The 15,150-nt window shown below is 31.0% G+C and overlaps 1 protein-coding gene across 1 annotated transcript; it reads right to left on the bottom strand.

The window, feature by feature from the left end:
• Positions 1 to 6,970: 6,970 nt before the first annotated feature.
• LOC130806722 (cytokinin riboside 5'-monophosphate phosphoribohydrolase LOG5-like) lies at positions 6,971 to 11,132 on the bottom strand. Its single transcript, XM_057671916.1, has 7 exons — positions 10,822 to 11,132; positions 10,642 to 10,739; positions 10,156 to 10,186; positions 9,951 to 10,050; positions 9,730 to 9,800; positions 8,947 to 9,090; positions 6,971 to 7,547 (listed from the first exon to the last, which is right to left on the bottom strand). The coding sequence occupies exons 1-7, from the start codon at positions 11,020 to 11,022 to the stop codon at positions 7,407 to 7,409; spliced, it is 786 nt and encodes a 261-aa protein (XP_057527899.1). The 5' UTR covers positions 11,023 to 11,132; the 3' UTR covers positions 6,971 to 7,406.
• Positions 11,133 to 15,150: the final 4,018 nt, after the last annotated feature.

Raw genomic sequence — 15,150 nt, 5'->3', positions numbered from 1 at the left:
AAAAATGCATTGGCATAGCTGGGATAAACTTTGTTTACCAAAGAAGACTGGTGGTATGGGGTTTCGAGACATTCGGGATTTCAACTTGGCTCTTCTAGCTAAGCAAATTTGGCGTATCCATAAAAGGGAATGCCCCCTCCTCGCATCCATTCTCAAAGCAAGATACTTCAAACGCAGAGATGTTCTGGAGGCTCGTCGTGGATATGACCCAAGCTACACATGGAGGAGCTTATGAGGTTCAAAATCTCTCCTTCTTGAAGGTTTAGGTTGGTGTGTAGGAAATGGGCTGTCAATTAATGCTATAAATGATAAATAGGTCTTATAGGAGAATGGAGCTACTGGTATTGGCCTTAATGAAGATACTCACGCTTGAATTCGGGTTAGTGATCTTATTGACTTTGTCAGTGGGCTTTGGAACCTGGAATCCATCGAGAACTTAATCTCCCCAAACATTCGAGACGCTGTCCTTAGTTCTCCATTGTCTCGAAGTTGGCCAAGTGATAGTATTTTTTGGCTTAACTCAAAGGATGGCTCTTACACCGTTTGATCTGGATACTGGCGGGGAAGATTAGGAGTGGTGAACGATTCCTCCCTGCACCCAAATGATACATCAGTTGCTATGTGGCAACACCTATGGAGTATGGATCGTCCTCCCAAAATGCGCCATTTTATATGGTGAGCTTGTGATGGAAGTTTAGCTGTTAACTTGGAACGCCATAGGAGACACTTATCTCCTTCCCCGATGTGCGAGAGATGTAACAAAAGCTCAGAGTCTATTTGTCATGCATTGGTGGACTGTCAATCAAACAAGGATGTATGAAAAACCACCCGAGTAGCCTGTTGCTGGGTAATGCTCCTCGTTCTTCTTTTAAAGCTCTCTTCTGTTGGCTATTGGATAATGTTTCAAAAGCCCAACTTGTTCTGATATCAACAGTTTTCTGGGGTATTTGGTTCTCTAGGAATAAACTCATCTTTGAAGGGAGAACTAAAAATGTTGTGCAGATTGTGTCTAGCTTTACTTTTATGGTTCGTGGTTATAACTCCTATGCCGAAAGAGTATTCACTGCAAGATGTTCTACTATGAGTTCCCCAAGCCAATGTAACTAATAGCATGCGTGGATTTGGTATGGTAGCTCAAGATTCTGCAAGCAATCTTCTTCTAGCTGGGGTCCGTAGAGTTCGTGCAACATGGTCTCTTACAATATCTGAAATGGCGGCTGCAATCTATGAAGTGGAACCAGTCATTCGTTTGGGCTACTCTTTTGTCCACTTAGAAGGTGATAATGCTGGATCATGTGCTTCACCTCAGTCAATCTCTCCTTGGTTTTAAATGTAGCTCTACTCGTAGGAGTGGTAATACTGCGACCCGTTGCTCGTTGGAATTCTCATACTATTGGTGAGAATATTTATATGTACCCCTTTCCTCAAAGTCTTGTAACTTTGGCCTCTCTTGATTATTAATCTAAATAGGTGATCTTCAAAAAAAAAAAAAAGCTACAGACTTTCTACGTAACTTTTATCTCTTGATATTTTCATTATTTAATCTTCCATAAAGCACAAGTATATATACATTTCAATTCACAATTTGGAAAATTAATATCATAATTAACAAACCCCCCAAAAGTTCAATCAAACCTAGACATAAAAAAAAAAAAAAAAAAAGATAGTTGGACTAGAGCACAAGATGAAATAATAGTATCCATCTTATCACATGTCCAATAGCCCCAAAGTTGTAAGATGCGCCAATGAGAAATTGACTAAACTAAGGTATGGCATTAGTGGGGGGACTCCTCCTATTTTGAGGCTTTTGTACTCTTTTAATGGTTTTTGTGTGTTTGATTGAGCAATTGGTATTATCATGAGGACTACTCAATTGGGTTGTTCTGATTTTTTAGAGCTTCATTTGATTTTTTGTCTGTCTTTGGATTGAAATCAATTGGACTTTGATGTCCATTCTAGAGTGGTCTCACATAGGATTAGGTTTTATTTAAGTATACTAGAAATTAGGATAAGAAATAAGATATAATTGAAAGTATCCATCGTATATTATTTGTTCTTCTCATTTTGCATTACTTTTTATTGTAACTTGTCTCATTGATTTTGCACCTTTTTCTTTTTTGATAATGGTTCTACTCTTTTTCTTTTAATCTCATTAACAAACTTATACTCTATCTCCAATTAAATCACTCACTTATATCCTCTAGTCGCTTTTTGTGTTATTCACAAACTCAATTTCCCTTTCTACTAAATTTTCCTCATTTCATACCGAGTACAAAGTAAGAGGGACAACGAAAGTAATAAATAAATTGATCCAGCTATAAGATTTGCTATTTATTATTTATTCTTTACTTATAGGATTAAACTGAAAGGTAAAAGTGATAAGTTGAATCAGGAATAGTCATGGAGTTAACATTTTATTAATATTGGCCTAGGCACGACTTTAATTTTACAGTATTAATCCAATTTATTGAGAATTTATTAGTCTAAAGTTGGGCTCAAATCCAATAATATAAATGTGTTTGGGTCTGGACGCGGAAACTTCAGTCTATACTCGACCTAACCTGACCTAGACTTATACTCATCCTAATCCTGCACTAGATTTGACTCTAGACCCAACCCATGATCAATTTGAACTTAATTAAACCGATTAATTTAGATTTATTTAGTTTAGCTTGTATATAATTTGACATATAGACTCATTTTAAACCTAATTAGACCTTAACAATAAATATTGGTAAAGAAATGAACAATTAGATTATAACTCATTAAGTAACCCCTCGAATTGAGAGTAATTGTCCCATTTGGTTGGGCACGAATATTAGGAGTGAGATGGGGTCCACCAAAAAGGTGGTAGTTGGGGCATTGTAAGTAATTGGATTAATTGGGTAAGTAGTAAAAGTGAGGGTATTTTCATAATTATGTGTGTAAACTAAGGATAATTAGGTAAAAAAAAACCAGTGACAAAAAAGGAAATGGGACAATTAATATGAATTTGCCAAATAAGAAAATGGGATAATTACTCTGAATCGGTGGGGGTATTTATTTAGAACCTTAGACCCATCAAATATGGTGGGTTCAAGTCTGAATCTAATATTTTCATACCCTATACGAATCTTAGTACCATAAATATATGAGTCAAAGACTGGTTAAACCTTACTCAAACTTGACGCATGAAAATTCCAAAGTAAATCTATGTATATTAATCTCTATTATAAGAGATTGACTCTGTAATATTATGTTAAGATATCAACTTTGGTGAGAAAAGAAAGGAAAAAAGGGGAAGGAAGGGAAGGCAAGGGAAAGGAAGGTGAGAGAAATAAAACGGGAGAAACTCTTGTTTGTTTAAGAAGGAAAGGAAGGAAAAAGAAGGGAGATAAGAGTTTTCTCTTCAAATACTTCCACATTTGAAATGATTGATACCTTAATAAAAAAAATCTATCTAATCCCTCTAAATCTCATCTCTCCTTTTTTGTTATCCAAACAAGAGATCTCTCATCCCTCAAATCTCTTCCCCTTCTTTCCCTATATTTCTTTCCATCCAAACACACTCTAAAAGACGAATGAGGATTCTAGTTTACTTCGTTAAGGGACGACATCATATGAAGACATTAGGACTGTTGATGGTGTGTTACATCCAACATTTAAGAATGCTTACTATTTTATGGGCCTACTTGACGATGATAAGGAATATATAGACGGTATTACTAAAGTAAGTTCTTGGGGAACAACTTTTTCTGTTAGGAAATAGTTTGCAATGTTGTTGATCTTGAGTAGTATATTAAGGCCAGAATATGTATGGGATAACACATGGAAGATGTTGTCTGAAGATGTGTTACATAGACAGAGAAGAATATTACAAACGCCAGGTAAATTAAGTTTTTTTGATCTCAAATGCTTACTATTTAAATACAATGAGAGTTAAATGTGGTATAGACAATGTCTAAAATTTCTATGTATATGTCACTGATTTGAACCTCAGCGATGATCAATTGAAGAATTATGCTATGCGTGATATTCAGGATATACTCGAAAATAATGAAAATTCTTTGATGAATATAAGCCCGGAGATGTACCCGGGCGATATTCTCATCAAAGGTGGTCATAACAAACTAATTGTGGAGGAGCTTAACTATGATAGAGATTCTTTGACAATTGATTTGTAAGAGTTACTTCCATTGATGACTGAAGTCAAACTTCAATATATAATGAAATTACCAGAGTAATTGAAAGAGGTTCGGGAGGTGTGTTTTTTCTATATGGACAGGGTGGAACTGGGAAAACATTTAGGTGAAAAATGTTATGTGTATGTCTAACATCAAAGGGTGAACTAGTCCTTCCTATTGCCTCAAGTGGTATAGCAGCTTTGTTACTGCTTAAGGGAAGGACTGCCCATTCACGATTTGGAATACCTATAAGTGTTACCGAAGATTCTATGCGTAGAGGTATAGAACCTAATAGTCAATTGGCAGGCCTTCTTAAAAATTCTAAACTTATTATTTGGGACGAGGCTCGAATGACTCACAAGCATTACTATGAAGCCTTAGATAGAAGTTTACACGAAGCAATTCGCTATCCTAATGTTAAACCATCTGAATTAAGCTTTGGCAGCTAGGTTGTTCTTTTTTGTGGTGATTTTAGGCAAGTGTTGCCGGTAATAAGGCAAGACATCGTCTTCATGACACTTAATTTTTCAAAGATCTAGAATGATTTTAACTTGTTACGATTTGCGAACAACATAAGATTACGACTGGGATTAGCCAATGTTGAAGAGCTGCGAGAATTTGCTTATTGGATTCTCAAAGTTGGGGATAGAAGGTTTGGAGTGCCTAATGATGGAGAGGCTACTATCGATATACCAGAATATCTATTAATAAAGAAGCTATTTTATCCAATGGCTACAATTATTGATTGCACTTACCCTGGAATTTGTGAGGGTTCGATTGATATTTCGTACTTTCACTAAAGGGCAATACTAGAGGACAATGTATTGTATTTTAATTTTTAAATATTATTAAAACTAAACATTATAATTTGTACTATATTTTTTATTTTTATATAAATACCCGCCCGCTTTAAAAATGGGCGGGTAGGGACAAAAAAATATGCCCCAAATGCGGGCGGGCATTAGAATATTTGAGCCCCCAGGTAGAATTTTTAGGCACTACTTGGTCCCCTACCCGCCCAAACCCACCTATAAATACCTTTAATTGCAAAGTAATGGGAAAGGGATATGGAACAAATGTCATTCTTTTAAGTGCATTGAAACTTGAAGAAATTTTATTTAATAAAAAAAAAGAAATTTGGAGAAATTTTAGTAGATAATTGAAAATTAATGGCACACCTTAGTGTCAATCTTTGCCAAAACATAATAAAAAAAATCACTGATTACACAAATTCTCAAATAATATGATTTTTAAGGGAGACAAATTATATCTGGATGAAACAATGTATAGTTACAATCTTAAAGTGATCACTTGTAACTTCAGAATGATCATCTAAAATTTTAAAGTAATTAATTATAACCTTTATATAGTGATTATTTACGGTTTTAAAGTGATTATTTTATATTCTTAAATTGATCACTTATAACCTTAAATTAATCACTTACAATCTTAAAATGATCAATTAAAGAAATGTGATGGATCATCTCATCGTAAGATGAATTAATTAAAATAAGTAATTTATTTGTATGAAATCATTAATCATTAATACTAATAAAAATGCTAAAATAATGTCATTGCTAAGAGCATTGACACTTAAAAAATTGATGATTTATAATTACATGGCACACTTAGTGTCAATCTTTGCCCAAAAAAATTTAGAACGTTATTATTTAAGAATTTCATTAATATTTAGACTAAAACAGTAATCTATTTGAATGAAACTATTAACACCTATATACACCAAAATTAAAATTTTATTTATTTAATTGAATAACAAAAGTCATTTAATTAGTAACTAAGAACTTCAATTAAAAGATCTTGATAATAATCATCTTATTAACGTATAAATAAAAATATTATCAGTTCAAAAATATATAGTGTCACAATTATATATGGTCAATCTGGAAAAATTAATTTCTAAATAATTGAAAGTATTTGCACAATCATGTATTCCTAATTTAGAAGAAATTGATAGGAATTTTTTAAAAAAACTATGTACTATTAAATAAATCAGTTTAATTTGGATCTAATAAGCTCAATTAATATTCTCATTTGAGCAAAAAAAAAATTACAAAATTGTCCAATAGAAAATAATTTTTTTATGTTATTTATTTCATATCTTATTTGTAATAAAATATAATAATTTTACATAACTTTCAAATTAATATTGATATAAAATAAGATTAATTTTATAATGAAAACATATTTTCACATTGCTTTAAAATTAAAATTTACATAAATCTTCACATTCACAAACACCTACTAATGCACGTGTATACTAGTAAATTAATAAACACGGGTTGAAAAGGATATGAATGACCTTAACTTTGTTAGAGCATATAACATATCGTAGGGCCTTAATCATTAGTTAGCGAAGCTTTTGATTGAGTTGGTTACTTAACATGGTATTAGAAGCCAACATGACAAGACGTCCCAGGTACAAATCTTAACCAACCCTTATTTAAAAGTGGAATATTTGACATCAGGTATGAGGAGGGTCCATGTGGCATCCACACTTCTAGCTCAAAGATCTCTTGTGTGATGGGACGTAGTAGAGTACATAACTTATCGTGAGGCCTCAACCACCAGCTTAGATTTTTGTGAAGTTGATTCCTCGACAAACTTACTAATTGAAATGATAAAAAATCATACTGAATGAAAAAAAAAATAATACATATGAACGACTAGTAAAACCCATATATTAGTTCATATGGTCAATCCTAATCTTTTGATTTAAGATTTTAAAATTGTAATTTGATGTCGTTGATTGTGTTATACACAAACAAAAATAAAAAGAAAAAAGAATATCAAAAACATACATTTTCATACTATAATTAATATAATTGTTATATACGTACATACAATTCAAGGATAAAAGAGTTAGATCATTTACATACAATATTGACCACCTACAACAACACTAACATAACTATTTCATTTTTGTTGAAGTAGCAAAACATTAGAGGTGGGGGGTTCCAAAAATGAGCCAAAAGTTTTGTAGCAACCAAACCTTTATGGTTTTTTGCACTTGATGCATTGGCTCAAAAGACTTTAACAAGTTGTAAGTCTTTAATTTACGAAATTACCCTTCAAATTTCTTCCCATTTGCTATAATATAGTTATCATAAAAGGGACCCAAAAGGAAGTTTAATCTTCTTTACTCCCCTATTGTAGCTATCTTATCTTCCAATCAGCATCAAAAAATTACCCAAAAAAACTTGGAAGTTTTGTTACTTTGATCGATTATATAGCCACTTCAGCTTGTAATGGAGGAGTGTTGAATCCAACTTGCGGTGGCTGTTGCGGTGGCTGTTGCGGTTGCGGTTGTGGTTGCTCTACCTCCCAATTCGACTTGCCTAAGACTCCATGCACCGGTTCATATTCCTATAAATTATCATCGAACATCAAATATCAAATAAAACGTTAAAACAAACTTCATCTGGTTTTTAATAATCACTATACTTTTTACTTTCACGCTATTCAATATAAAATTTTAATTTTTAATTTAATATTATAAAAATATACATTAGAACAAACAACATCTCAAACATAGAGATTATATTTTAAATAAAATCAATTAATAAACAGTAATTGCTACAATGACTGTAGCAACTGTTTGAGAACAAAGGTAGCATATAATTATTTTTTTTTTTTTGCAAATTAAAAATATTAAAAATAAATTAGCACCAAATTACTTCTACAAATTGAATATGGCCGCCCATACACTAACAATAATCCAAAAAACACAAAGGGAAAAAAAATGAGAGTAATCATTATATTTATCTAAGAATTTTATATTGAGATATTATCTAAACAAATATAATTCCGAGACCACTATATATTTTAAATTGACTGTGATGAGGTTTCCACTATGGTGATGGAAGATTATTCATCAAGGTTCCAATAGTGGCACTCCCAAATCCCAATCTTATCCTACTAATTATGGAATGAGTACTTGAAAAATATATATTTTAAGGTTGACATAAACTATTCTTACATCATTGTTTAATCTCTTTCAATGCAATAATTAACACAACTTGTTCTCACATGTTTGACAATACCATTTTCCAAAGTTGATTATAATAAATGTTATGATAAGTCAACTAGAACCCTAGCTTAGCTACTTCCTTTGAGTGCATAATCCAAGTGGTAAACTTGTAATCTAAAATAATGTTCATGTTCGTCCTATTTAAATTGTAATATTATAAGTTTAAATTTTTAGTTGAGTAAGTTCTTTGACATAATATCATAAACTAATAAGGGTTTAAATATTAATCACTCGTCATTTAACATGAAATATTCAACGCCAGATATAAGGAGGATTTATGTTCACACTAGTAGCCTAAAAGTTTATAGTATATGACATATAACGAGATTCCAACCATCAATTTAAACTATTAATTGAGATAGTTTCTTAATAAAATATTCAAAGGTACGGAGGAGAAGCGGAAGGCATAGATATATACTAAAATAATTCGAAATAAAATATTTTAAAATTATCGATATAATTAAAATTAGTAAATATAGCAATATCAAAAGAAAGAAGTTTGAACATATTAAATTTGTACATATGAAAGTTTTTTAAACCAAGACCACTATCGTATTCATTATTGTTGCAATCCCTAAGACTATTTCAATCAATTTGTAAACAAATCTCTCATAAGAAAACAAGTTTAAAACTGTGAAGAACAATTAACAAATGGTATCTTTGGCCACACAATTTTTATATAAAAAAAAAAAACAAGGGATAAGATTTTTCAGAGAAATTGAAAGTGGGACCCACCTCAAGTTTCTGAACAAGTTCTTTAGCAGTAGGGGCAGAGACAAAAATGTGCCTCTGGGAAGGATGGATGAAACCATCATCAACAGCTTTGTCAATGAATTTTAGCAAAGAGTTGTAATACCCATCAACATTAAGCAAACCCACCTGCCATTTTTTATCATAAATAAATCTTTCAAATAATTACATAATTAAAATTTAATTTTTTAAAAATTATTAAATTAAATCATTTGTACTACTTTTTTTTTTTTTGCCAGGTTAGAGAGGATATATGTTACTAAATCGTAAACAAACTTTCTATTACGGTAAGGATAGTTCAAACCCTCCAAACCATTTTTAAATGGGTGTCGATTAAAGACATTGAAATTTTAATATACTAACTTTTGAGGAAAATTGATTTTAAAAATTCGACTTTAGGTGTTTTAATTTTAAAAATTCTAATTTAAAAATATTTAATAAAAAATTATTTTAAAGTCATTATATTCTAAAAATGTCAACTCTAAACGATAATTTTATAAAAAAAATACTTTAAAATATATACAATTAATAAAAAATGAGGTATTTGTTTTTAGCTCCTATTGATGGTTATTAATGGGTTAAATGTTTTTAACAAAATATCTCTAAAATGGAGATTTTCATTTTTAGATTGAAACATAAACTTGAAATATTTATAATTTGAATAACTAAAGTTTGAACTTTTTAAAGTCAATTTTTTTCCGATTATTATAATTTTTTACATCGATGCAAAAAGAAATTAAAAAAATTGAAAAATCACACTTTACATACAGGCTTGTCATGAATTCCAAGTTGAGCCCAAGTGATAACTTCCAGTAATTCTTCTAATGTTCCATACCCACCTGTTAATTATGATTAATCAACAGTTAAATGACAAAATCATCTTAATCATTGTATAATGTTATCTATAATTAATAATGCATTATATGAATGTGATGATTAATTTGTAGAATTAATTTATGAAAGTATTTATAGTGCAGTAAAAATGGGACCTGGTAGAGCAATAAAACAATCAGAATGGCGGGCCATTTCAGCTTTCCTTTGATGCATATTAGACACCGGCAACAATTCCCCAACAGTTTCTCCAGTAAGCTATCAACATATGTATCCAAAACACCAAAAAATTCTACATTAAATTTTATATTCCATTTTTTAATATATTCAATTTAAAAAATAAAAATAAAATCTTATTCTTACCTCTTTGCCCATTAGAGTCTTGGGTATAATTCTATTAATCAAAAAAAATAATCAAACAAAAAAAATAATCAATATGAGTAAAAGGGTAAATTTTTTTAGAATTTCGCTTAAATCCACTTAATAGTAATATAGTCCGTTTATAATCAATACTAAATGCTAGAAATGAAAATAATTTATAATTTAAATATTTGTATTATGATTCGTAGTATTTCTATGCTAATAAAAGTTTGATTATAAAAAAAAATTCTTTTTTATGATTTTTTGTAACTACCTAATAACAAATATTCAAATGGTAATATATTGTATTATATTTTGTAAATAAAATGAGATTATTAAAAGGTATAACCATGATTATTAAACTTATGCAGAGATATTTCAACTAAAATTATAATAATTTTCCATTATTATTTACGACATTGAGTACTGATTATCAAACGGACGTTAGGATAAAGAAAAGAAATGAAGGGTATAGTTGGTAGTTCATACCCAATAACATGGCCACCACCATGATGAACAGTTTGAGAAACTAAACCCATAAGCCCAATACTTCCACCTCCATAAACAAGATTTAATCTTTTTGAAACCTTCAATAAAAACCCATCAAAAAGATTAAATTTTTATAGATAATGAACACAAAATTCCTTGAAAAAAAAACTAAAAAATTACCAGTTCTTGACCAAGCTGAATAGCAGCTTGTCTATAAGAATCTCTTTTACCAGTACTACTACCACAGAAAACACAGACACTCTTAAATCTTGAAGAAGAAGAAGAAGAAGACGGAGATGGTGGGAGAATATGGACAGTTTCAACCTCCATTTTTGTTTCATCAGGTAATGATGATGATATTGTTTGCTTCTCAACACACATTTTTTTGAGGGGATTTTCTCTCTCCTTATTTTTAATTGGTATTGTGAATTGTGTGATTGGTTAAGAGAAGGTCGGTCCAATATATGACAAGAGTGAGTTTATTTAGCTATGAATAGCAAATGTTGAGGACCATATGAGAAGTATTTATAGTCTTTAAAAATATTAATTTATTTGGGGATGGAATTTTATTTTATTTTATTTTATTACTTGGTAAGAAAAAAAATCTTTACATGCAAGAGTGTGAATATAGAGTGAGAATCAAATACTCCCTCTTATTCATCTTAAGTTTAAATTGCATTTTATTAATAATCTATAAGTTAAAACATAGTTATGTAGGATCTTATTTGATTCATTTTGATGTAAAGATTATTAATATCAACTTTTTATAATTTTTAATTATACATCACTCAATATATTAAGGATCAAATAAGTACATTGGATATAGTGCATAAACTAAAGGATCGACTTTTCAAAAGTTCAGACGTGTTACTTCTCGTAAAGCTTCTCATACTTAGAATATTTTAGCCCCAAGTTCATACTTTGGGCTAAAATGCGGGTTTGAGTTTTTATAAGCTCAGACATACCACTTCTATGAAGGTTTTTCATACTTAGAATATTTTAGTACCAACTCTGTACCTTGGGTTAAAGTGAAGGTCCGTCTTTTCATAAATTCAAGACATGTTACTTCTTGAAAGGTTTTTCATACTATATTTTATCCCCAACTCCGTACTTTGTGCTAAAACGAGGGTCTGACTCTTTGTAAACTTGAACATGTTACTTCTCGCAAGTCCATACTTTAGGCCAAATTTGGATTCGACATTTTCTAAAATCAAATCTACCATCTCGTGAGAATTTTTATTTGGGGATTAAACCTCCTAACCTAGAAAGATTCTGACATGAATAGTGTTTTGGTGGGGGAGCATATATTTCAACTATAAATATCCCCAACCATCTTCATTTCCACACTTTAGACAACATTAAGTTTTAGCGAGAGACACTTTGACACCCACAAATTTCTTATCAGCCTTGCATATCTCAGATTTTCAGGTCTTGTTTAGACTTTTTCTTGACATGAAATTTTTGTTTTATATAACTCATAAAACTTATATAATATTGTTATATAATCCAAACTATGGATGGCGAAAATAAAAACATTGACATGTAACAGTGGATGACTTTGGGTTATACATACCTAATTTAACTATCCAAATAAACACAGAAATGAGTGACGGAGAAGGAACCTCAGTAGAAAATAGGACGAAAATGACAAATGACTCATAAGATAATAACCATATACATCGCGTTGCTTCGAATTATGAATCTATTAAAAGTGGTCATGAGTCTTTTACTTCGCCCATACACTCACCCGAAATGCAAAAACCTTTTCCTTGGGAAGTAAGTGTAGCTTTCCTTCAAAATTATTTAAGAATAAACCTTGAATGCTGAGAATATTTGATTGTGGATACGGAAAAGATGGAAAATAAGATAAGTTTCAACGACAGAAAACGTTCGGAGAAGGTTCGGCACCCTTTCAACATTCCATATAGGGGACCTCTCCATTATTTCACTAATATATAGATGATGCATCTCTTGGAGTGAGGAAGAGAGAGGATGAGGGAGATGTACATATTAAAATGGGGACTTATTGATGGATATGTCATAATCAAGCAGTGACAATATGACACGATTAGGTTCCCCCGCCAAATTGCAGTGTTGTATATATAGTGTGGCTTTTGAGTTGGGACTTTGGTTTCCCTTACACCCCTTTTTTATGAAAGTCCTAGAATTCCTAAATGTAACTATGGAAGAGCTTTACCCCAACTCTTGGGGCTACCTCACAACTTTTCTTATTTTGTTAACTTTTTAGTAGTAAAACCGACCCTCACTATTTTTTGGTATATTTTTCTGAGCCTGCTTTGCAATTCCAAAGCCACAATGTTGGGCGAATTACCTTCTCGCATAAACAAAGGCTTAATATAGTAGAGTTATAGGACGCGTTTTGTGTATTTGTATAATTACCGAGGTTGAAAATTTAAGACAAGTTATTATGACATCCAACTCTGGTTAATAGCCTTCAATAACAACATACTAAAAATGTACATATGATGAGGCAGCCGATGTTGAGTATGCACAGATAAACGTTCAATTGGGAAGAAAACCAATTAACATTCAACTCAATTGAAGTACCTAGTAAGATGGTCCTACAGAACGAGATTCGGTTGTCAGTGTTTAATATCAATCTTAAGATCGATAAGAACAAGTTCCTCTCAAATAAACTTTTCCTCGGGATCCTTGATTATGTTCTCTAACCTTTGAATTTTTCAAGAATATCCAAGGATGAGTTAGAGGAAAAAATATCATGATTTGATGGGAAAACCTAACCTAATGAAGTTTGCTAATTCAAGGGCTCAAAGGGCGCAGTCCGCTAAGCCACTACCGCCTCCCCCGAGCTATATTTAGTATCTTTATTTATCTGATTTTTGTAGATTTATGTACTTCGGTTTGATTATCTTGAAGAATTCCAAAACTGTTACTAAGGCATTGGATAAAGTCGTAACTAACGAGGAGGCTCTGTCTTTGTTAGAGAAAAGGAAATTTATAGATCCTTCTCTCCAGAGTTGAAACGAGAAGAGCCCCACAAGAAGTCTAAGGCGAGGAAGACACATCATAATCTTTCGTTCCCATGGGACATACACGATTCGGCCCCTCAAGTGTCAGAATATATTATTCATACAGTCGTGCCAATTTCGGAGCATAGACCGGGTCTAGAGTTCCGAGAAGAAGCTACAACTTCCCCAACAAATAAACTCATTTCCCAACTAACTCTTATACCCAAAAACAAGGGTAAGGAGAATGTCGGTGACTCATCTAAAGCTCCGGCTCACTCCCAGGAAGAGGTACGTATCGGATTTATATTAGTGACATTTATTAGACCTTTTAGCAGCATAATAAAACTATCATACTAAAGCTTTTAGCGACATAGGATCTAATCACAATTTTTAATGCCACTATAGACTATAGTAGCAATTACATATGCCAATAAAGAACAAATAAAGTGTCACTAAATCACTTTATAGTGGAACTTAAAATAAAAATCAACAATTATTACACTAAAAATATAAATTAGTGGTATTTTTTAATGTCACTAAATCCAATACCGTGAAAAGTTAAATTTATTGTAGTAAAATTTATGTTTTGACTTAAATTTATATTTGCTTTCTAGCTAATATGTTGATCACATAAACAAGTTATTATTGATATACCTCCTCCGTTCAAAATACTTACAACATTTGCTTTATCACGCAGTCCAATACATTAATTCAATCTTAATATCTCTAATTACGTTCACTAAAAAATTATAAAAATTTGATATTAATAATCTTTGCAACAAAATGAATCAAAAAGATTTCATTTAACTATATTTTAACTTATATATTAAAAATTAATCACAAATTAAGAGTTGCGAATGAATAGTGTCACAGACTCTAACCTTGCAACTAATATGAAACGGAGGAAGTATTATATAGATAGCTAGAGAAATAGTTATTTTTACACTTATTGATAATATTAATTCATTTTATTGAATGTAATATTAATTTATAAATATGTTATTGAAAAAATTATTAAAAATAATCTCAATTATTATTGTAAAAATTACCTAGAATAATCTAACTTTTTCATGATTTTTCTACAATAATCTCACTTATAGATTAAACACAAATAATCCCAACTTTAAGGGGTATTTGCCTAGAGTAAGTGTGGGTAACCCGATGACCTGCTATAGTAGGTAATTTACCAAAACATTTAACTGAAAATTAATGTAAAATTAAAGAAAAATTTTGAAAATTGGCATAAAAAATTTTGAATAATAAAAAAATTAAAAAATTTTTAAACATTTTTTAAAAATTTTTTGACATTTTTTATTTATCTTTTTTTGAAAAAAATTAAAACTTGCTATAGCAAGTCATTCGGTTACCGGTATATACTCTAGAAAAATACCCCTCAAATTTGGGATTATTTATGATTAATCAGTAGGTGAGATTATTGTAGGAAAATCATGAAAAGTTTGGATTATTCTATGTAATTTTTCCATTATTATTCAATAACTAGTATAGAAACTCGTGCAAT

The sequence above is a fragment of the Amaranthus tricolor genome, chromosome 2 (assembly GCF_026212465.1).
Source record: "Amaranthus tricolor cultivar Red isolate AtriRed21 chromosome 2, ASM2621246v1, whole genome shotgun sequence".
Lineage (NCBI taxonomy): Eukaryota > Viridiplantae > Streptophyta > Magnoliopsida > Caryophyllales > Amaranthaceae > Amaranthus > Amaranthus tricolor.
This window is presented reverse-complemented; position numbering and strand designations above follow the sequence as displayed.